At 38.1% G+C, this 24,044-nt stretch overlaps 1 protein-coding gene across 7 annotated transcripts in view; it reads right to left on the reverse strand.

Moving 5' to 3' along the window:
• The window catches only part of LOC131228669 (homeobox protein HOX1A-like), a 63,130-nt gene that overhangs the window by 27,438 nt on the left and 11,648 nt on the right, over positions 1 to 24,044 (reverse strand). For 5 of the 7 annotated variants that reach the window (XM_058224490.1, XM_058224485.1, XM_058224489.1 and 2 more), the window contains exon 2: positions 8,574 to 9,138. In XM_058224490.1, the coding sequence (XP_058080473.1) occupies positions 8,574 to 9,067 (494 nt within the window). In that variant the 5' untranslated portion in view covers positions 9,068 to 9,138. Of the gene's footprint in view, positions 1 to 8,573; positions 9,139 to 24,044 lie in introns of those variants that run through there. The other 2 variants (XM_058224486.1, XM_058224492.1) reach the window with 2 other exon arrangements.

The raw sequence follows: 24,044 nt of genomic DNA on the forward strand, positions 1-24,044 counted from the left end.
TTTACTTGCATTAAAATTTACGTTTATTCTAGGGTACATTGCAATCTATTTTAATTCTATGAACTGCTCCAATGTCAAGTGAAACGAACTGTAGTATCCCCCTTCCGCAAAGCATAAGTAGCACCCGGGATATCGGCCCCCGAAATCCAGGGCGTTACACATCCACCTAGTAAATTAGGCGAGCTACACGATGTTAGGTCATCAGGCCCAAAAAACAGCCAATTCCACAACTCAATTGGGCTACACCAACAAGAACAATGGATGTTATCTATAAGTTTGTGTGGGGCTCCACTATGGTGTGTATATTCTGCCCAACCCATTCATCATGTGTGCCTCACCAAGATGAAGGGAAACTCCAAAAGCCAGCATGATCCAAAAATTAGGCACATTGCATGAACTTGGTGTTAGGCATGATATTGGAGCATGCGTAACGAACATGAGTGTGCTCAATGCAACTAAGATTTCACCTGCAAATGCACTCAATGGTTAAGATTTAACCTGCTTCTTTCACTTCTTTTAAAGCGGGTAGCCCCCAGCGATTTCTCTTCTCCACACGTAGCTCATGCCACATGAAGAGGAGACCGTGGTGCAACGCTTTGTGGTGTCTACTATGTCGTACATGTAAAATCCACTATGTACATCAGGAGAGAACTATTATTTGAACCGTACATACAAAATATCAGCCTGAAAAATACTCGTATGGATCACACCAATGGAACAATGTACAATACATTATGTACATCAGGTGAGAACCATTATATGAACCGTACATACAAAATATCAGCCTGAAAAATACTCATATGGATCACACCAATGGAACAATGTACAATTGCTCTCAAAACTGCTAAGTTCGCATGGAGTGGCTCACTTGCAAAGCAAAGTGAGAAAAGAATACAAAGGAGCAAAAGAGAATTACAACCCAAGGATTGACTTTACCAAAACAGGATCAACATTCAAAGATATGACCCATTCAAAAACAGAAACTTCAATGGACAGCACTAGAGCGTTAGTGGAAACCGAAGAATTTCAAAACCGCCGCCTATTCCGCTCGCTCCAAATGGCCCACCAAATTGCGGGCAAAATCAGATTCCAAACCAACCTTTTCTTAATTACCCAACTCCCATTCCAAGCCAAAAGAAGATCTTAGACCGACGACATAATGCACAGCATGTTGAAAATGGGCAAAAACAAAGCCCACGCCTTGGAAGTGAACAGACATAATGTGAATAGATGATCAATAGTTTCGGCATCTTGCTTGCATAAATAGCACATGTTTGGAATAGGCATGTCCTGCTTTTGAAGGTTGTCAATCGTCAAAACCTTTTTCCTGCCCACTAGCCACGTAAAAGTGGCAACCTTGGGTTGGGTAGTGCTCCATAGAACTAAAAATGATGTGTGACCCCATCAGACCTTATCCTTTCCGAGCAAAGCAACTTGTAAAAAGAACTAACAAAAAACCTCCCCAAACAATGGATAGACCGCACCATATAATCAGCCCCTCATGTAGGGAATACTAACTGGAGCCAGGCCAAATGGGATTGGATCTCCTCCAACTCGTTGTCCGTAAGGTGCCTTCTACAAGGGGGCATCTAGCAAGTCGACAAATCAAAATAGGAATAGCGATCCACAATTATCAGATCTTCCGATGTCGAATGCTAACCAATCCTGGAAAGTCAATGTACAAACAGTGTGGCTCACTTGAGTTTTTTAACAGGTTTATTTTTGTATCTTCTCTTCATCCTGGTGAGTTAGACCCAATTAATATGTATGATGAAAGATACAGAACAGGGTGTGGTGGCCCACACAGAAACGAACGGTCAGCATCCCATTAATACTATTCCATATGGTGTGGCCCATCTAAGTTGTGGATCTAGCTGATTTTTTACCTCAAGACCTAACATCAAGTGTATAATTTGATGAGCGGAGTGGATTTTACATTTTTAAAATGGTGGGCCCCCATGGGTCCCCCCTGAAATGGGTGTTATGGAGGACTCCAGTATCCCTCTGACTCTCTCCCCTTCGAATTTCTCCTCGATCCATGTGCTCGGTTCGGCTCGCCTGAGTATGAATGCAGCATAGATGCAAAACAAAAAAAAAAAAAAACTTCTTAGTTTGGGTTTTGTTGTTCATTTATTCTCCACTTCACTTCTTTTGTCTACAATTACAAAATCAAACCAATCAAACAAGCTAAACTCAATCTAGCCCAAAAAAATAGAACTTGAATAAGCTTGAAACTAGCTAGAACTTGATTCGGCTAGAACCTAGCTCAAGTTCGACTCAATTTGAATACCAAACCAGGCCGAGCTGACCAAGTTGGCTCGATGATCAAGCTGAGCCGAACTCGAGCCAGGCCCCTTGGCTAAACGAGCCGAGCTAGGACAAAGTTTGGCCTGGTTCAGCTCGTGTACAATTCTACATGTAAGCAAATGGCATCCCCCCCCCAAAAAAAAAAAAAAATGATGCCGGACTATGGTGTGCACGTGTAATCCACTCTAACCATCATGTGTGAAACCCCATGTTAGGCCCAGGGCCTGAAATCCAAGCTAATCAATGATTTAGGTGGGCCACACCAAGGGAAACAATTGCTTGGATGACACCCACCATTTATTTTTTAAGGGGTCCACCATGCATTGTATGAGACATCTAGCCTGACCATTAGATGCATCAACTGATGTTAGGTCCAAGGCCTAAAAAGCCAGGTTGGTCCGTGATTAGGCGGGCTAAACCAAGGGGGCATCCATCCTTATTTTTCATGAGCTCGACCACATGTCAAGCCCAGGCCCAAAAATTAAGCCCATCTATGGTTCAGTTGAGCCACACCAAGGGAAATAGTTTTGAGCATGGGCACCCCCTTATACACTATTCATGATTGTGTTGCCCACTTGAATCATGGATGGGCTTGACTGTTGGACCCTAGACCTAACATTGGGTGACACAACTGACGGTTGGAGTGGATTTCACATACACATCGTGATGGGGACCACCAGGATGCCAATAATTTTGCTCACACACTCCTGCGGCGCTGCTCACAAGAGACCAATACTCTGTGCATGCATGTGTGCACGTGCATGGTGAGTGGGTGGGTGTGGGTGTGTTGTTGTCATCATCAAAGCCTTATCCCAACTAACTGTGATCAACTACAAAAATTCTGTTCCGCCATTCGACTCTATCACGGACTATAACGATTGTTAAACCACAAGTCCTCAAGTCTTTTCTTACAACCTCCACCTATGTCCTTTTGGGCCTTCCCATTGCACTTTAAAGCCTTCAACCTGTACCAACTCATTCCTAACCAAAGCAGTTCTTGGTCTCTTTTGCACAAGGCCAAGCCATCTAAGTCTACGTTCTCTCATCTCATTACTTATAGGTGTTACTTGTCATTTTCTTAAAATGTATTCATTTCTAATTATATCCTTCCTCATCTTGCCACTAAGCCATCTCAACATCCACATTTCAGCTACGCTCATCCTATTGTTCCTTAACGACCCAACATTTTGTCCCAAGAAGCATGGCTGATCTTACAACTATCTTATAAAAGTTCCCATTCAGTTTGATTGGTACATGACGATTACATCAAACTCCAGAGGCACATCACCACTTTTTCCACCCAACATGAATTTTATGAGCAACATCCTCCATCAATTTGTCCACTCTCATGAATTATCGACCATAGATATCAAAAATGGTGATCTTGGGGTACTTCTTGCTCGGCAATCTCAACCAATTCATCATTTTTCAATATTATTGTTGCTAAAATTGCATTCCATATAATCTATTTTTGTCTAACTAAGTTTAAAACCTATAGGTTTTAAAACATCCCTCCATACTTCTAGCTCTATGTTTACTCCCTTCCTCATCTCGTCAATCAAAACTACGTCATCTACAGACAACATCCACCATGGGACCTCTCTTTGTAAATGCCTTGTTAACTCGTCTATGACTAATGTAAATAGATAGGGCCTCAATAACAACTCCTGCAGTAAGCTTGTAATAATTGGAAACTTATCTCTCCATTACTACTCCTCGCATTTGTTACTGCCCCCTAATACATATCCTTAATCATGTCAATATATCATTTAAATACCCCTCTTTCCCAACACCCACTAGATAACTATCTAGGGATCTCATCGTATGCTTTCTCTAAGTTAAGAAAGACCATGTAGAAATCATTCCTCCTCTTAGCCTCAATAGTTGACCTTGCCGGCATACATCAATGCTGCTTTCTTGATACAATCGTCTCAAATCTTTTAGCTCGATCACTCTCCAGAAGGTTCATAGTATGTTCATAAGTTTAATTCCATGATAGTTAGTGCAACTCTACATGTTTCTTTTATTTTGTAAATAGGTACACCAATACATTTCCACCACATCATCTGCCATTTTCTTCAATTTTACAATCATGTTGAACAACCTCGTCAACCAAAATAAACCAATATCTCCCGTACACTTACAAACCTCTGACAATATACCATCTCATCCAAGGGCCTTTCTTGCCTCCATCTTTCTCATAGCTTCTTTCGCTTTAGATATCCTAATTCATCGTCAGTATCCATCATCTTTGGCATCATTTGAGTTTATGATTCCTCCATCCCCATGCTCTCAAAGTGGTCATCACTTCATAGGATCTGGAAATAGCTTTCCATCTCTCATTGATCGCATCATCCTTAACCAATACCCTTTGGTCATTGCTTTCAATGCATCTAACGTGATTTAAGTCTTCGTCCTTCCTCTCTATCATTTTGCAAGTTTGAAGACATCTTTCCCACCTAATTTTGCCCCCAATTTATTGTAAAGATCACATATACTTTAAGTTTAGCCACACTACTTTCTTAGCATTCCCTTGTGTGTTTCAATATTGTTTTAATTTTCCTCATTTCTAGTCCCTTGCCTAACTTTGAAACATGGTTGTTTCTCACTCTATACATTGTCACTCCACCACAAAGTTACCTTATATGAGTGTTTATGATGGGGACATCTCGCGCATACGCGCACGCACGCCGCCTCACCTACGCACATACGCACGAAGTAAGAGGGCCCCACCATCGATCTGTCTCGATGACGACGTCCAAGGTGGGCCTCCTACCTAGAAGACGAAGTTTGGTTCAAAAGATTGGGCCCGACAATCAAGAAAAGCCCATCATGGGATCTCATGATCGTGGCCCACTCGTCGGATTGATTTCATATTTTAGGTTTTGTTTATTGTTATTACTTAGAACATTGTGAACGCTTTAAATTTCTCTGTTTTAGTTTACTTCATCGCCAAGTAATAGGTTGCGCACATGGTGCGAGTTTTGGGGTATAGGATTTTCCCTATAAATAGGCATCCCTTGTAGTTCTTTTGATTCATTGAAGTTAATAAAAAAATTCATGCTTTATTTTTCTGCTCTCTTCGTGAGTTGTGGAAGAATTCAAAAGTGGGTGCAAAGCCCTCCCTTTTCGAAGGGCTAACTACCGTGGTGCGAAGCCACGTCGATCTCGATTCACCCCCATCCTCCATCTTTTTTTTTCCATCTTCCCCCACCATCCGTACTTCGAATTCATCCTTTTGTTGCATCAGATTTCTTCATTACAGCAGGTTTCCAGATTTCGGCCCGCAAACGAGCTGAAACTTCGGCGGAGTACCACGCACAAACCGTAAATCAGATCGAGCTGAGATTTGAGGGTTTTGGAGACCATCCCTGGCAGACTAGGGCCAAGGTGGCCTTTTTCTAAATAGTGAGCCCCACACACGTTCGGTCGGGATCACACGCACGTCCGTCTGGCCATTGTTGTTGTCCATACGCGGGATCGTCTTTTGGCTCAGGTTTTTATCCTCTCATAGCCGTTTTTCATGAATCTTAGCCCTAGATTACGTTTCCCTAAGTTATTTGCCAATTTTCTTACCCTAGGGGTTCTCCGAATTGGAATTTCTGAATCCCTTGGATTAGGGACTGATCACTTTGCATGCGTGGATGATTATTTCTTATCTTTGAGTATCGTTTGGTTCATAATTTTTATTGATCCAGCCCTATCATGTGTAGGCCTGGACCCGCATAGATTCCCCTTAATTGAATGTTTGGACTTTCATTTGGGATATGGAATTTGTGTAATTGTTTCTGAACTAACGTGATCTTAGGCCTGAAATCTCGCATATCATATTTAATTTTCATGTCCTGCATCAGTTTATCCTCTAGATGCTCCTAAAACTCCTTGTCACTTTCCTAATGCACTTAGCCACCTCATTCCACATAACATTAACTTCTTCCTCGACATTCCACTTTCCCTCTTCCGTTAAATTATTACTAAATAGCATTGTTTACTCTCCTCTTAAATTCCATCACCTCCTTATTTAACACATATTTAGTCCCTTTCTTCCATCTCGTGTAGTCAAACTCTGCTGGTATAACCTTGAAATCTTTCCATAATGATCATTTTGCCTTCACGAGTAGAAAAATCTACCTTGCTTGTACATGATCCACTTTTGAAAGTTATTAAATGTTCATCTCTCTTTTTGAAGTATGTGTTTGTTAGAACTAGTTTGTATGTCATAGCAAAATCAAGGATAGCATGCCCCATCTCATTCCCTCTTTTAAAACCATATCATGCACGTACCCTCTCATATCTGTTTTTGTGTAGGGAAAAGATCCCGTAAGGTCAACCTTATTGAGTCTTTTGGTGAGGCCTTTACCTAAGCTTGCAGTAAGGTCGAGCTGTGGGCCCTACCATGATGTTTGTCCAACATCCGATCCATGCATAAGATGAGTCACCTCCAGATGATGGTTTGCACCAAAATCAATTGCATTCGGAACTCAGGTGGACCATACCATCTGGAACTTGGAAGTCATAACTAAAACATCTAATATCACTTCTCATGGCCTAGTTGAGTTTTGCAATGAATTGAAATTGGGTGGGACCCCTCGTCCAGGTGAGACACACAAGGGATGGGTCAGATGACTTAATCCCATCTTAGTAGGCCCCACGAACAATGAGGAAGGTTTTAATGGGAGGTTTTCCACTCTCAACTATTTCCCATGGTGTCGTCCAACTAAGTCATGGATCAGGCTAGATTTTAGGCTCTCAACCCAACAGGGAGGGACATATCTAATGCACAGTTTAGATGTCCAACATACATCATGGTGGGGGCCTGAAGCCTAGGGCCTAGAGAGCTCAACCTTACCATAAGGTACAGTAAGATCAACCTTATGGAATGTGGGGACTTCAGCAAAATCATATTCTAATTTTCTGTTTTATTCCCTTTAAAATGAAACTTGGAGGGTTTGGGGCTTTATTTGTACCATTTGTCCAACTCAACACAACATGGCCACACTGTTAGTGGGGAAGAAGAAGAAAAGAATAAGGCCTTAGTTGGACGACACCATGGGAATGTGGGGACTTCAGCAAAATCATATTCTAATTTTCTGTTTTATTCCCTTTAAAATGAAACTTGGAGGGTTTGGGGCTTTATTTGTACCATTTGTCCAACTCAACACAACATGGCCACACTGTTAGTGGGGAAGAAGAAGAAAAGAATAAGGCCTTTGAATTTCACCCTCTCTTCTTTTTTTTTTTTTTGAAAGTATCCCAAACATGATCCAAAATGTGAAATAATTCACTCAATGAACTTTTCTCAAATTCAAACTTCGTGAAATATAGTAGGAATGAGATATCTATACTATAGTTTGCCTCCTTATCAATAAATATTGCAACACTTGATCATGTATTCAGAACCTCATGGAAAAACAAATCCATGCGCCTGTCCTTCATTTTATTACTAATCAGGATCAATGAAAATTCAAAGCTGGTAGTTGAATTTGTTGACATGTAGCAGCAAGTTCGATTGGGAGATCCATTGCATTTTCAACAAATTTGCCCTAACAAGTTCTTGGATTCCATAGCATGATGCATGCTAAAGAGAACCAAACAGATCCCATGAAACAAAATTTACTTGAGAAAAATCTATACAAAGCTCTATTCTGTCAAGACGGATGCTACTCATAGATGCACATTTGCACACTAAACAAATGTCCCACATGTGCCAAACTGGTAAACATGTGCTACATTGAGGATATTCATAGTGTATCCAAGCTTAAAAATCAGGCGGTCCACTCATCAGGTGGGCCACAAATGCTCATTGAATGACCACTCTTATCCTTTTCATAATCGTCCATTTTCTGAACACAGCTGCCTGATGAGTGGACTGGCCTGGCCTGATTTTTGGGCAAAGGCACATTAACCATGACACAACCTTATGAACGCCCAGGTCTCATGTTTGTCACATTAGCACATGTGAGGCTCTTTTGTTTGCCGTCCACAGAGGGGTGTGCAAGCAGAATGTTTTCTTTGTCATAGGCTGCTGAAAAGTTTTCATGCAATGCAAACTAGACACTAGGTGCAGTAAATATAAATTTCCTGATAAGCGATCACAGGCGTTCTACTTATAGTACAGCAGAGGAACATATAAATCAAGAATCTGATAGATTTTGTGGCAAGAAAATATAATTATGACTGAATTGACTGAGCTAATTATGCATGGAAAAACGCAGGTCATTAGAATGAGAAGCACAATTTATGGCGAGATGCTGCAGTGCACAAACCTCTGTCCTTTCCAGCCTTCACTGGAATAAGCATCAATCAGACTCTTCTCAAAGCTCATCCTGGTCGATAAGTATCCACAGCGTTTTCTAATTTTAGAGAATTCATTTTCTGATGCTCCTCTTTTTGCTTCTTTCCCCCTTTCCCTTTTGTTACTACTCCCGGTACAGGGATGTAAAGAAACAGTACTTGAGGTATACTTTCTGCTACCCAATTTTGAGGAAGCATTTTCCTTACATGTTGATCTGCTGGACTTGTCCGTTGTAGCCTGCTGCATTTCCTTGCTTCCAAGATTACACTCAGAATTTTTAGCATCTTGATGTGACTGTTGCAGTTGCCCGATATTCAGAGACCCTGATTCTGCCAGTAACTTTTCTATAAATCCACCACGTACATGTTCAGAATCATTCCAGTGCTTTTGTTGTGTTGAATTTTGATTGGGGCTTAAACCATTTTCTGCCTGAAAACTTTCCTGTGCTGGTGAAGTAACATCCATCTGCTGCAATGAATTGGACACCTTTATTTCTGAACATATGTTATGTTGCCTGAAAGAGAAGGGAACTGCAACTGACATCAACACACAAAAGGATCAGATTTTGATTTTAGATGACAAGACATCCCCAAAAATACTATGCTAGAAGGTGATTTATAAATTTAAAATTTAAAAAAAAAAAACAACTCGCCATTCAGATTAACAGTTTATGAGAAATAACTGGAATATTTACTGGGGGTGCAGCTTTAATCAAGAAACACACACAAATTAACATGATGCTAACCGGTGAGACAATAAAGGGCCAAATGGTAAATTTGAGGTTTTGAAGACGACTCTAGAGTTAGGTTTAAGAAATAACTGAAAGAATGAAGCAGCTTTTAGACTGCAAATTTGGTAGGAACAGTTAATGACAGGGGATCTCTCAAAGTCATGTGTTTCATTACTTTAGCACCTAAAATCAAAAGGATGGAGAGATGAGTGAGGATGTTACCCATGGTCAATAGAATTGAAGCTGGGTAGGAGTGCAAATCTGCCTCTAGAGGGTGTGATTGTTGTATGCCAATCAAATTCAAGAAGAAGATTCATATTCTTCGACCAGTGATGCTATATGGGGCAAAGTTTGGGCAATGTGGCAATTAAGAGGGATTTGCAAAGGATGCGGATGTTTAGACAGATTTGTGGGAAGGCTAGGAAGGATACAATTCCCAATTTGGTCATCCTAAACAGCCTAGGAGTAAAAGCCCAGTAAGAGATAATATGATAGACAGAAGATTGAAATGGCTTGGCCATGTTCTGCATAAGAAGAATATGGTCCAGTAAGGAGGGAAAGTTTGTCCAATGCTAAAAGCCCTAAGAGGAGGGTGAAGGGGAGACCTAAAAGTACTTGGACCGAGGGAATGGATCCATATATGAATAAATGGCAAAACAAGAAGACTCGAAAAAGTCAACTTAAATAGCTGGAACAAGACTACAATGATGATGAATCAGAGCTCACAGTCGTTAGGTGTGAATCTATAGTACTAAAGAGAAGGTTTAGGAATCGGCACATGTCTAATACCATTTACTAAACAGGTACCAAACTAGAAACTCTTTTTGGAAAGGCATTCGGACCATTGACTTTTTCTGTAGAGCATTGTGATAAAGTTCGTTTTTTTTCTTTTATTTGCCTGTGATGGATAGGAAAGTTGCGACCTTTCAAGCTCTGTAATTTTTGGAAAACGGTTCATCCAAGAGGTCGCCCAATTATTGGATGGTTTGGATCCATTCCATGGTCAGTGCACCAAAATAAGAAGCATGCAAAACGAAAACGAGGAGTCTCAACATCAAAAACTGAAGTATGGATGTTGATAACTTAGCGGGAGAGAGCTTCAGCCCCATAAATCTAAGAAAAATGACCTTAAACTCACAGGACCCGATCAATTTGGGGAATGTAACATTTCACTCACAAACTCCATTTGGTTCTAGAGTCTCATTGCTTGTCCTCAAATGCACAACTAAATGATCAATCAAGCAACAAGGCAAGGTCATTCTTGGTTGACTGCAATGTCTTTAGTTGTCACAACAATGGTCTTTGTCTGATCATCATTTTTGTGGAGAATCAACCTTGATGCAACCAAATGGCCTAGAAGCTTTGATCAAGATTTTAAGAATCCAACCATTCAAATTATTTTGATTTATAATTTGGACCAAATATCTAGTCTGATGATCAATTTGATGGGATCAACGGTTTGATGGGGACATCTCGCGCACATGCACGCCCACACACACAAAAAAAGATGGAGGGCCCCACCATCGATCTGAATTGATGACGACATCTAGGGAGGGCCTCCTAGTTAGAAGACTGAGTTTTGGTCCGTTGGAGCCGGCCCGGTAATCAAGTTAAGCCCATCATGGGATCTCATGATCGTGGCCCGCTAGTCTGATTAATCTCATATTTTAGGTTTTGCTTATTAATGTTATTTAGAATATCATGGACGGTTTAGATTTCTTTGATTAGTTTTTATTTTGGTTTACTTCATCACCAAGTAATAGGTTGTGTACATGGCGCGAGTTTGGGGTATAGGGTTTTCTTATAAATAGGCACCCCTTGTAGCTTTTTGGATTCATTGAAGTTTAATAAAAAAAATTGCAAGTTTTTTTTTCTACTCTCTGAGTTTCTGAGTTGTGGAAAAATTCAAGTGGGTACAAAGCCCTCACTTTTCAAAGGGCTAACTACCGTGGTGCGAAGCCACATCTATCCTCATTCGCCCCTACCCTCTTCCATCCATATCTCTCACCTTCTACAATCATCTTTGCTTCGAATCTATCATTTTTTTCAACCGTTCTTCTTCCTACAGTCAGTTTCAAGAACCTGGCCCTACAGGAGGGCCGAAACTTCAACGAAGCACTCCGCACAGACCGTATGTCGGATCGCCACAAAACTTGGAGGTTTTGAGGACCCCCCCTGGCTGACCAGAGCCAAGGAGTCTGTTTTGGAAATCGGGCCCCGCTCGCATGTGCGGCCAGGCTTGTGCGCACGTGCGCCTGGCCCTGCCGCTGCCTGCACACATGAACTTTCTTCGGTTCAGGTTTTCCTTCTTATTTTCCCTCTTTTATACCTATTTTCATAAACCCTAACTGTAGATTGCATTATCCTTAATTTATTTGTCCCTTTCTTCACCCTAGGGCTCCTTGAATTGAAATTGGTGAATCCCTTGGATTAGGGACTGGTTGTTGTGCATGTGTGGATGATTTTTATTTCCCTTTGAGCATCGTTTGATCCATAATTTTACTGATCCAGTCCTAGCCTGTGTAGGCCTGGACCCATACAAATTACCCTTTACTTGAATGTTTGAGCTTTTGTGTGGGATGTGGAATTATTATGTGATTGTTCTGAATTAGTATGATCTAAGCCTGAAATCTTGCATATCATATTTAAATTTCATGTCCTACATCACGGTTAGATTACATTATTGCAATGACAGGAGCAAGGGATGGTCATTATATTTCTAGGATTTATTTGTTTTAGTTATTAGGGTTTGATTAAGTATTTAATAATTTCTCCATTTTGTATTTTCATCACTTTTTTATGGGCTACTTTTGGGGTACCAAATGATGTCCGAATGATATGAAATTAGTCCCGTTTAATAGCCCATTGAGTTAGCTTTCAAAAGAGCCCAAGATCACGTTAATCAATGTATTCAGTATTGGCATCAATGAATGTATCACGCCCTTGGGATACGGAAACATATTGGGTATTGCATGGGAAATATTAGATTTATCACGTAATGCATTGCCATTATTGGGAAACATTGGGATATTGGTCAAAATTTTCAATGAAACTTCAGGGGATGTTAAAAAAATCATTACACACTTAGAACTCAAAAGATTACAAAAATCAAGTATACACTAACTTTTTCTTTATATAGGGTACTAAACTATGCGTTGTCAGGTAGAAGTGATGCAACTGTATTAAAAATCAGTTTATATAAAATAATAAATAAAGAAATCATTAATATTTCTATAATTCATATCACTTATTAGCACCTTTGATGTACTAAATACTAACATTAAATATGTCCTACAATATATGGGGCATTTATTTAAAAATATATTTTTTATTATTTTTTATATTGAAAATAAATAAACAAGTGTGACTGATGTGAATATCAGCATATACTCATAAATACACAAAATTAGGCGTACATAACATTTGGTCAATCTAATGGTCCGTTCAGGAGATTGTATTTGGAATGCATTGGAATCCAAATCACCATTACACTGGAATCAAGGTGATTTTGAATTCTTAGTTCTGTTTGGTTGGAATGAACTGAAATCCAAACCTCTTGTTTCAAAGCTTGTATTTGGAATGCATTGGAATTCTTTAGTCTATTCACGGGACTTGAATTTAATTAACTAATTAGCTTTAATATACCAATTTAGTATGCATATGTGATATTTGATAGAATGATTATAATAAACCTATTGAAATATATCATTTGGCCAAAAATGAGGAAATTCCAAGCCTCGAGTGGGCCACATGCGCAAGGATCACAAACAAGCGACTCACCAACATTTTTTAACCATCCATTTAGATGGCCAATGTGTAGACAATTCGGATCATTCTATTAATGTGATTTTAGTGTTATAGTTGACAGTGTTTCAAATAGCGCCCGTAGTGTAGCGGTAGCGTACGCTATGTAGCGTAACGTGGCTATAGTGCTACGTAGCGTCCTAAATAGCGTTGATGTACGTTATGGGGCTTGTAGCGTATGCTACAACTACGTAAAGCGTAGCGTAAACTACAATGTATTTTCTTTACAATTTTATTTTTTTATTACTTTTTTTTATGTTTTCTTTGCATCTAATGTTGAGGAATGTGACACTTGTATTTTACTTGATACTTTTAACCTATGGGATTTTTATTTCTTTTTATAATTGTGACTTGTGGTTTCAATTAGACATTATTAATTAAAGCAGTTTGCTTAGAAAGTTGTTGATGTGATAATTATTTGATTTGGCTTATATATGTGGATTGGCTTTTGATAAATGATAAGAAATAAATCGTTTGAACATGCTTATAATTGATAATATATATATGTGTGTGTGTGTGTGTATTCCTTTTTTCCACTATTTATTATATTTGTCCTATTTTTAAATTTAAAAATAGAGGTATCATGTAGCTTACGCTACACGCTATAGAGGGTTGAGTGCTACGCATCACGCCATCGCTATTTAAAACACTGAAAGCTGATAATTAGATTGTTTTGGGGTATAATCAGCATGCCACATGTATAGCAGATTAGTAGCCTAACAATACCTTTGTCACACGTGCAACTCTCTTGCCTTTAAAAGGGAACCAAAAAAGTCATTTTTACTCGAATTACAACCAAATCACAACATTTTGCTGAGATTCATTATAAAAAGTTTTATTCAAAATCATTATAATTATAATAATGCATTACACGTCCATAACATAGCTTTATATAGACTTAAACCAAGTAGAGAAACCCTAATAACAAAAAATGACCAAAATATCCATGAATCTAGTTGTCACTACCATAAGGGTCTTGTATAAATGAGCAATAACTCACCCAAATGGGGTCAGAATTGCATGATCTTGGGCTCGTTTGAAAGCTAAATTCAAATTGGAGCATATAAATGGGTTATCAAACGAAATCAATTTCGTATCATTTGGACATCATTTGGTGCAACAATAGTGGTCCGACAAAAAAAAAGTGACAAAAACACAAAAAAAGGTGGAAATCATTAAGCGCTTAATCAAACCCTAATAACTAACCAAAACAATAAATCTTAGAAATTTAGTGACCATCCATTAATCCTCTTAGCCCCAGAATGTAGTCTAACCACTAATCATCAGACCAACGATCTGGTCAAGATCATCAATAAAGATAATTTGAATGGTTTTATTCTTAAAATCTTTATCAATCAACTTGTGTAGCCATTTGGTTGCATTAATTCCACTCAGCTTAAAAAAGAACTCATCCTCGAGTTTGAATTGGTAGTCTTAATCTCCTGTAAATATCCTCGTTTCTAGCACGTCTTCTTCGGCTTCGCACGCAATTAATGGTGGAGAGAGAGACACCTGACGGGCAACTTGTGCATAATATGGCGTTGAAATACATGCCATATTTTCATTTCTCGGTGATCCTTTCTAGACGTCGATTGTGGCCTCTTTGTCACAGTCGGCTTTTGATATGTGGGCCTTTATTGACATTGAGATGACACCATTGTGATCGTGAAACTATCCATATCTTTGACCATCGAATTATCCATACTCATTAATCCTTCATTCTCCTCTACTATGTTATTCGATGGTTGATCGTCTATTTTCATTAGCACTTTAATCAAGTTGTTGATCCATCAATAGGTGTATCCAGTGTTTTAAATATCGACGATATCAGCCAATATATCCCACGATATATCTTGTATCCCATTTGCGCGATACGAAACGCACAGGTAGTGCCAAGATATCCCACCTATTTGATCTAGTAAGCATTTCCAATTTTTTATACATGTTTTTGTTGTAAATCACGTTAAACCAGTATCAAATGGTTACAAATGTATGATTCTTCATATTTTTCATGAAAAATCATGGATTTGGAACTTCAATTTCGAGATTTATGGGAGATGGGTCAAGCTTGCAGAAAATTGAGAAAAATCAAAATTTCTCAATTTCTCGCAAATCAGTTACAATATTTGTATCCAAACACAAAATTAAACTTGTAACCTGATCTATTGATTCTTCTTTTTCTTTTAAATGTATTGCTTGTGTTTCCATACATGTCTTCTTCCGTTTATAAATTATATGAATGGACTTTGAATATACTTGCAGCAGTTCAGTTAGAAAGCGCATATATTAGGCCCCCATATAAAGAAAACTCCTATTATGTGCACTTTTTTTATGATGTTTTGATTTCTAAGTGTGTATTAATGTTTTTTTCAACAATCCCTGAAGTTTCATTGAAAAATTTTACCAATTTCTCAATGTTCCTATGTTTCCCAACAACGACGATACATTACGCGATACAGCCAATATATCCCATGCGACAACCGATGTATCCGTATCCCAAGGGTGCGATACATTACGCAATAACGATATTTAAAACAATGGGTGTATCCATGGATCCATTGAGTAAGCCAACAGTGGATTCCTCTTGAGTCACCACACTTTCTTCAAACATGTCATTCCTAGGAACTCTAAGAGACAATGGATTGAAATCCATAGTGCTTTTCTTATTCAATCAAGGGCTCAAAGCACGCTCATATCTCCTCTTTGAATTTCTTGAATTCTTTTGTAATATCTTCCTTGAACGCTCTAATTGTTCTCAAAGATTCTCGTCATGCGTCTCTTGAACATTCTTTAACCGTTGCTGACATTTTCGTGCAATGGGATGCTTTTGAATAACTGACATGTGGTTGTCATGGTTCATAATGCCGAGGGGGGTGTTGAAAGGAGTCGGCATAAGGCGCATATGAAGATGAGTATGACTTAGGATAATATGAAGGATGATTTTGATCATCAAAGTAACTCAAATAAGAATAACGTGATGAATATGGAAAGGCATGGAGGTTGAATAGGGATAACTGTACGAAGCATATGAACATCTTCCTATCCATGACATGTTTAAGAAAAAGAACATGAAAAAAATATAGGCTAAACTGTAGGCTTGAGTTTTAGATCTATGGGTTTGAGATCGGTTTTGGGGAAGGAAAAAAAAGATGGGTAGGGGAATTGATGGGTTGGAACAGGAATATGATTTGATAAGGTCGGAAATGAGTGTGGTCAAGGTTTGATGGTTTTCTTTTCCCTTTTCTTCTTATTCTTTTTTTTTTTTTACTTGGTACGGTTAACGTTGAAGGTTTTGGGAAAAGAGAACAGATACATTTCAAGGTTTAGTGATTTGAAGGGAAAAGGAAAAGGAAAAGGGGAAAAGGGAAAGAAAAGAAAATGGAAGATGAAGGATTGAGGAAGAGGGGAAAGATGAAAGTGAAGGATTGAGATGAGGAAATTACCTCCCTTCAGTTTCCAAAGACCGGGAACTTGCTTTGATACCAATTAATGTAAACCCCAAAAGGGGGATGCAAATAGATTAAAGAAAAGAAGAAAGAGAGTGTGGGAAAAAACCCGATCATCCTTAAACTAAATGCTTCTCCAAATCTTCTACCTAATAAAGAAACAACAAGCCTAAGAAATTCTATTCAAATCATCGTAATAATGTATTACACCTCCATAACCAATGTTTTCAATATCGACGCTATCGGCCGATATTTCCCACGATATATCTTGTATTCCACCTATGCAATACGAAACACATAGGTAGTGTCGATATATCCCACATGTTCGATCTGGTGAGCATTTTCAATTTTCGATCCCTTTTTTTGTTGAAATTATGTTAAATCAATGTCAAATGGTTACAAATCTATTGGTTCTTCATGTTTTGCATGAAAAATCATGGAGTTGGAGCTTTGATTTGATATCCATTGGTTCTTCATGTTCTCCATTTTTTTTCAAAATTTTCCTTCAACCAGTTGACTAATTTCAAAGTATCAGGAGTATTTGATGAAACGATCATTACATACACTCTAATTTCGAATTTTGAGTGTGGGTGGTTTGATTTAGTGAAAATTGAGAAAATTTCTAAAGTTCCCCAATTCCCCCCAAATTGCTTGCAATGTTGCACTCCAAACATGAAATCAAGCATGTATGAGGGTTGATCTACTAATTTGTTAAGTTCTTGTCAATTTTCAAAACATAAAAATAATTTTTAATTAAAATTTAATAAAATATTATTATTTTTCAAAATTTCCCTTCAACCAACTATTAATTGAGACTAATTTAGAAGTATTTAGGAGTGTGTTTGATGAAATCCTGCTTGTCACTGCCATTTGGGTCATGTATAAATGGGTCATAACTAAGTCAAATTACATGATTATGGGCTCGTTTGAAAGCTAACTTCAAACAGACGTGTATAAATGAGCTACAAAAAAAAAAGGGACCAATTTTGTATCATTCGGACATGATTTGGTACCCCAAAAGTGGTCCAAAATAAAGTAACAAAAATACAAAAAACGTCGAAATTATTAAATACTTAATCAACCCTTATAACTGACTACGATATGGGACTCGTATAAATAAGCCATGATTCACTAAATTGAGCCATAACTCAATGGGCTATCAAATGGGACCAATTTTGTATCGTTCGAACATCATTTGGTACCCTAAGAGTGGCCCACCAAAAAAGTGACGAGCAAATAAATGGGTGGAAATTATTAAATACTTAATAAAAACCTAGCATCTAACTAAAACAAATAAATCCTAGAAATGTAATGACCATTCACTGATACTCTCAACCCCACAATGTAATCTAACCACTGATCCCATCAGATTGATCATCTAAACACGGATCTAGCCCATATCGTCAATCAAGACAATTTGAAAAGTTAGATTCTTAAAATCTCAATCAATTAGCTTGTTCGGCCATTTGCTTGCATCAATCCTTCATTGGATTGAGAGTGATCTCCTTCCCGTCATGCACGAGGTTGTAAACGTTAGTGAACCCATAATAGTTTAAACGATGATTGTACATCCATAGATGAAGCAAGAGGTGACAAGCTCTCAGTGCAGGCAACGTCACACCATATGACTCAGTGGAAATTTGTCCCAATGAATGTCACTTGACATTAATGGATCACCCGCATAGCCTCATTGCTTGTTTCAGCAACACAAGGGGTTGTGGGTCCTTCGCTCACAGTTGCAGTTGATCAACCGCTTTTTGTGAAAAGATGTTCAAGTTGATGTTGTTATCGACAATGACCTTGATGATCTTTCTGGCACATGTTCCCCGCGTATGAAAAGCATTAATGCAGCTATTTCTCACCCGTCTCCCTGACGAATGATCAAAATTCATTGGGTCATAAGCACGAGATAAATTCCTTTGTCTGTCACCATATTCCCCTTCACCTTCGTCTACCTCGCTAGCGTAATCAATCAACTCTTTATCCTCAAAATTATCTTCTTTAAGAGTTTTAGTAGGTGAATCCTTCACCTCGGTCATAACAAGAAAAGTTTGCATACTCTTCCTCAAATAACTCTTCCATCTCCTAAACCACCTTAGGACCATTGTTTCCCGAAGTCCCTTGACCATTCGTTTTAGTGATCGTGGGAGGATGCTAGGATCTTTCGTGCATGGTATTACACTGGAAGGGTTGGAGTTCCCAGTAGTGAGACAGAGAGGTGGGTACTCGTGCAGCTTGGAAATTATTGCATTTGGCCATCATTCTTTTATTATGCTCCATTGCAATGATGGGCTATCCATTGTTTGGCGGTTCTCCACAAGGTTGAAATCATAGATTGTTGCATGCAAGGTGTTCCGTATCCGTTATGATCCGGTCATAAAGGTCGATACATATAAGTAATGGTCATGACTGTTACACGATACAGGGATGAAACGGGGGGTTGGTTTTTTGATATCGGGTTGGTCCTTACAGGGCATAACGATCAGTACCCCCATAACAATTTTTTTTTAAAAAACTACTTTTTTCTATTTAAATCCATTTTTCCACTTTTATCATTCCAAAATCTTTCCTAGATTATTCTATAGCAAATTTCAACTACTCTTACTTATGTTTTTCGGATTAAAACCATAGATTAAAGTGATTTGGGAGAACAGAAGCTCTGAGGGCCCTTTTAAAATATATATATATATCGAAAAAAGTGGCATTTGTCTTTTTTTTTTCCCGATTTCTAGTTCTCATGCTTGATTGTGATGTGTAAATATTAGAGACACATAACCATGTTCATAAATTCACCAGACAACTAAATACAACACTCATACTAAAGAGTGGACCGTACACTACCATAAACATGGTTTTTTTTAAATATAAAAAAAAAAAAAATTTGAATACATATTTAGAATATTTACATTATTTTGGAATTTCTCAAAAAATTAAGAATTTTTTGGGCAAATTTTTTTTCCTACCATTACGGGGGTCATAACGGTCATTACACCCCCCGTATCGATAATGGTGGTGAGTGTTAAAACCACCGTTACTACCACAGAATACCTTGGTTGTGTGTATTCCTCAATGGATTGTCTTATGCAAGGAGGTCCTAATATAAAATGGTCTCCTAGTCTCTGTTTAACATCATCTCAAGTGTCCACTAAGGGAAGGCCACTATGATGCAAGTCATCATTAACCACAGCTCATAAGTAAACAATTTTAACATCAAGGTTACACAAACACAGTTTTATTGTCTTAGACATCTTGTGGAAATGGAAATAACTTTCCATTAACCTCACACAATTTATGAAAACATATCAATATTACCATCATAACCTTTTATCTTTATTTTCACGCATTTAGCTAGGTCTTTGGCATGGAGACTTTGTCCTCCCTCAAGATGATTTGGACAATCTTGCTAAGGAAAAATGGCTATTCCCAGAACGGTAGATAGTATGGTTCTTAAATCCCCAGGTGATCTTAATAGTCACTATATGTTATTTTTCTCCAGTGTACAAGGCTCAAATTGTTTTGGAAGTTATCTTGATTCTAAAAATCCCTCAAGATTGTTTTCCAGTGTTTTGAGGTCAAAAGTGCATCTCCTACTATTCCATAGCAATCACCCAGCCTTCTAGGCCACTCATCTGCTTTGCCAAATGATTACCTAGGTCAATCATCTAGTTTGTGAACATTTTAATAATTTGTTGCTTGTGTCCCATCACATCATTCTAGCATTCATTCGCCATTTCAAAGACTAACAACTCATGGCATTTTCGACACCCGACTTTAGATTGACCTTAAATTGGAAATTCAAACTTAAATTGATGAAATTTCCAATGAATTTGGATAATATGTGGTTCACAAGTCCATTGGATGGCACATATTGATTTTAGAATGGAACCCACTGGCAAACAAGTAAATTTTATTCGCTTGGCAATGCGCAACAAGCGCAACAAAATTCTGGAAGCAATATCTCCCTCGTTTTAAATCGGATTTTGATGATCTTAGGATTGACCATATAGTACTCGAAAAAAAAAACTATACACTGGCAATAAAATCTCTTTGATCAAGCACTAACAACTTGAGATATGGGCCACATACGTGAATGGTGTCCTGCTATCCAAATAGTGTTGGGCCGAATGTTTTGGCCATGATTTAGATGATGATAGTGCATGGTTCGCATGATCCTCCTTGATACCATCATGTTGGCATCAAAAGAGCTTCCATCGGTACCAAGATCTCATGATTTGGATTCATGTGTGAGGAGATCTGTGATTTGCATCTATATGAAGGGTCCTGCATGATTCTACAATCCTTGTTTTTACAGTTTTGCCATTTATAGAAAAATCTAAATTTAAACTGGATTTTCTTTCTAATTTAGAAAAAGATTAGAGAGCTTAAACATTTATTAACTTTTGAAACCCTACAACCCAAATTTAAACGGAAAAAAAAAAAAAAAAAAAAAAAAATGCTAAGAATTTCATCAATGCAATGAAAAGACTAAATCAAAACACGACCCCAATTTGGAAATTGTTGAGAAGCTTCACAAGATTCTTCTCTAACAAACCACATCCTTGATCCTAAGCAATTACAATCTCGTCCTTGCATCCTAAGATTAAGATTTTACCAACATTTTAAACGGCTACCCTTTCTTATGCCGCCTTTGTTCACCTTTTTTGCAGAAATGTCAATCTAGAGCTCTATAAATAGTTAAAAATTCTACAAAAGGAGGGGGCCCTTTTATGCTGGAAATTCTCATGTGATGAGACCCCCCTCAATTACACAAGAAGAGAGAAGAAAGAAAGAGAGACAGAAATGGTAAGAAGAAGAAAGAAGAAAGAGAGTAAGGCACCATCAAAGTAATTCAATCGGAGATTCTGCTCTAGTAGTTGAAATTAAAAAAGATCTAGAGAACATTCAACTGCAATCAGGGTGTTCGAAAACGGTTACGTTTTGGCCGTAACGGCCGATACGTAACGATAACGACTGTGACCGTTACGCTTTACGGGGTCGTAACAGCCACCCCCTCTTTTTTGTACCCATAACGGTTGTTACGGGGCCCGTAACGGCCGTTACGGTACCGTAACAACTGTTACTGGCCTAAAGAAAATAGGGAGGGAAAAAAAAAAAACATACCTTGTTTTTCTTTCTTTCTTTCTTCTTCTCCTTCTTCTTCTCGGGCTACGACTACGGCTGCAGCTGCGGCCCTACTCCCCTCTCGTTTTCTCCTTGTTCTTCTTCTTCTTCTCGGGCTGCAGCAACAGCTGCAGTTGCGGCTCTCGTTTTCCCTTTCTTTCCCTCTCGTTTTCTTCTTCTCTCATTTTCCCTTTCTTTCCCTCTCATTTTTTCTTTTTCCCTCTCATTTCTCTCTCCCTCTTTCTTGGTCTGGAAAAAAAACAAAAAAAACCATGCACCTTATTTTTTTAAGTGGTCAGTGGCGCACGCCGCTTAGTGCACTTGCACTGTTTTAGTGCATGCGGCCCACCTTGATTTATGTATTGTAATATATATCCATGCCACCCATCAGTTTTTCCTAATCATTTCAACATACGGTCCCTAAAATGATGCAGATCCATATCTCAAGTGGACCGCACAATAGGATTGCATGCCCACTGTTAAAAACTTATTATGGCCCACTGTAATGTTTATTTACCATCGAAACTACTGATAAGGTTGCATGGACCTGGATCAAGGAAAACAAAAGTCGCAGCTTAAAAATAAAATAATAATAATAATAAAAGTTTTAATTGTGGGAATTCAATCCCTACTGTGTGCTCCACCAAAGATTTGGATTTGCCTCATTTTTTGGACCATGCCCTAAAATGAGTTGGCAAAAAGGATGGACAGCATGGATTTACAACAAATGCATCAAGGATTCAAGGTGGGTCCCATGTTCAGGGCGTCATTCACTAGCGGTCCACCTAAGGTTTAAATTTGCTTGTTTTTTTAGATCATGCTTTAAAATGAGCTGGCAAAATAGATTGATGACACGGATATACAAATACATTAAGGTGGACCCCAATTTCAAGGCCTCACCCACTAGTGGTCCACCTTAGATATGGATCTACCTCATTTTTGGACCATGCCTTAAAATGATTTGATAAAACGGATGGATGTCATTGATATACAATACATACATCGTGGTGGGCCCTATGTATATGGCCGTAAAAATTGTCCATGAGGAATACATTAACTCAAAATTAATAAATTAAATTATGGCACTATTGTTGCCATGTCACAATTCCAAAATTAAATTATTTAAATGATTTTCACCATTAATTTGCAAACACTTGTTTTTCTGAAATAGGATCATTTGATATTTTTCATTCTTCACTGTTCAATAAATATCCACCAATCCATTAGTGAGATAAGTGCCAATAGATTGCATGAATTTAACATTGATTAGGGGCATCAAATGGTCCACCAAATCAGCTCTAGATCGACAATACTATTTACTTGAATATAATTTCAATTTTTTTCTTAAGATTTATTGGGAAAAATTATATTAATTTGTTAGATATCTGAATTATATAACTGGACATAAAAGTCCCTAAATTGTATGTTGAAATAAAATGTACACAAGTCACAAGGTATGTAATACACCAATACCTACAAATATGAGATATTTTGGTATTAGATTCATTCTAATTAATTCATATTGATATTATATAGTTAGATAATTAAATATAAAAGATCTATAGCTAATACTAGGTCGTCAAGTTCATAAATTCATTAGGCAGTCCGATACAACTTCTCACCAAAGAGTGGACCGTTACACCACCATAAACATGTTCCAAATTATAAATGAATATATATTTGGAATATTTAGAATATTCCGAATTTAATGGATAGTTTTCCATAATTTTTTGACGAAAAAAAAAAAAATTGCACCGTTACGGGACCTGTATCGGCCGTTACGGCCCCGTATCGGCCGATACGGGGCGTATCCGTATAGGTAACGGTGGGCACCGTTATGCCCACCGATACCGATACGGAATACCTTGGTTGCAATTCATCCAAATTCAAGGCCATAGGGGGAGAATTTTCAATTCAACTATCATTTGTTTTGTTTCTCATACTTACATTGTATCATTGTATTTAAATTTTAGTGAAATTTTGATTTGATCATTTGATCTTGCATATTTTTATTGGAGACCGAGAAATCGGGTGAAGGATGGTATCCCTTCTTCCTTCATAACCAGATCCCTTATTACAAAAATCTTTAGTTGATCAGAGTGATTGGAGTCATTTTTCACTATTTCATCTAGTTCTAGCACTCTACACAATCTCACACCTAAGAGCTAGCGACTCCTGGTATTTGATGGTTTGAGCCAATCCACATTATTGGGATCAACTACATGAATCATTTTATGTCATTCCACCCTATCAAGGGCCATAAGTTCAAACCATAGATCTTGAACTCTTTTCTTACTACCTCCACCCACATTCTTTCGGGCCTTCCCATTGTCCTTTTAAA

The sequence above is a fragment of the Magnolia sinica genome, chromosome 16 (assembly GCF_029962835.1).
Source record: "Magnolia sinica isolate HGM2019 chromosome 16, MsV1, whole genome shotgun sequence".
NCBI lineage: Eukaryota > Viridiplantae > Streptophyta > Magnoliopsida > Magnoliales > Magnoliaceae > Magnolia > Magnolia sinica.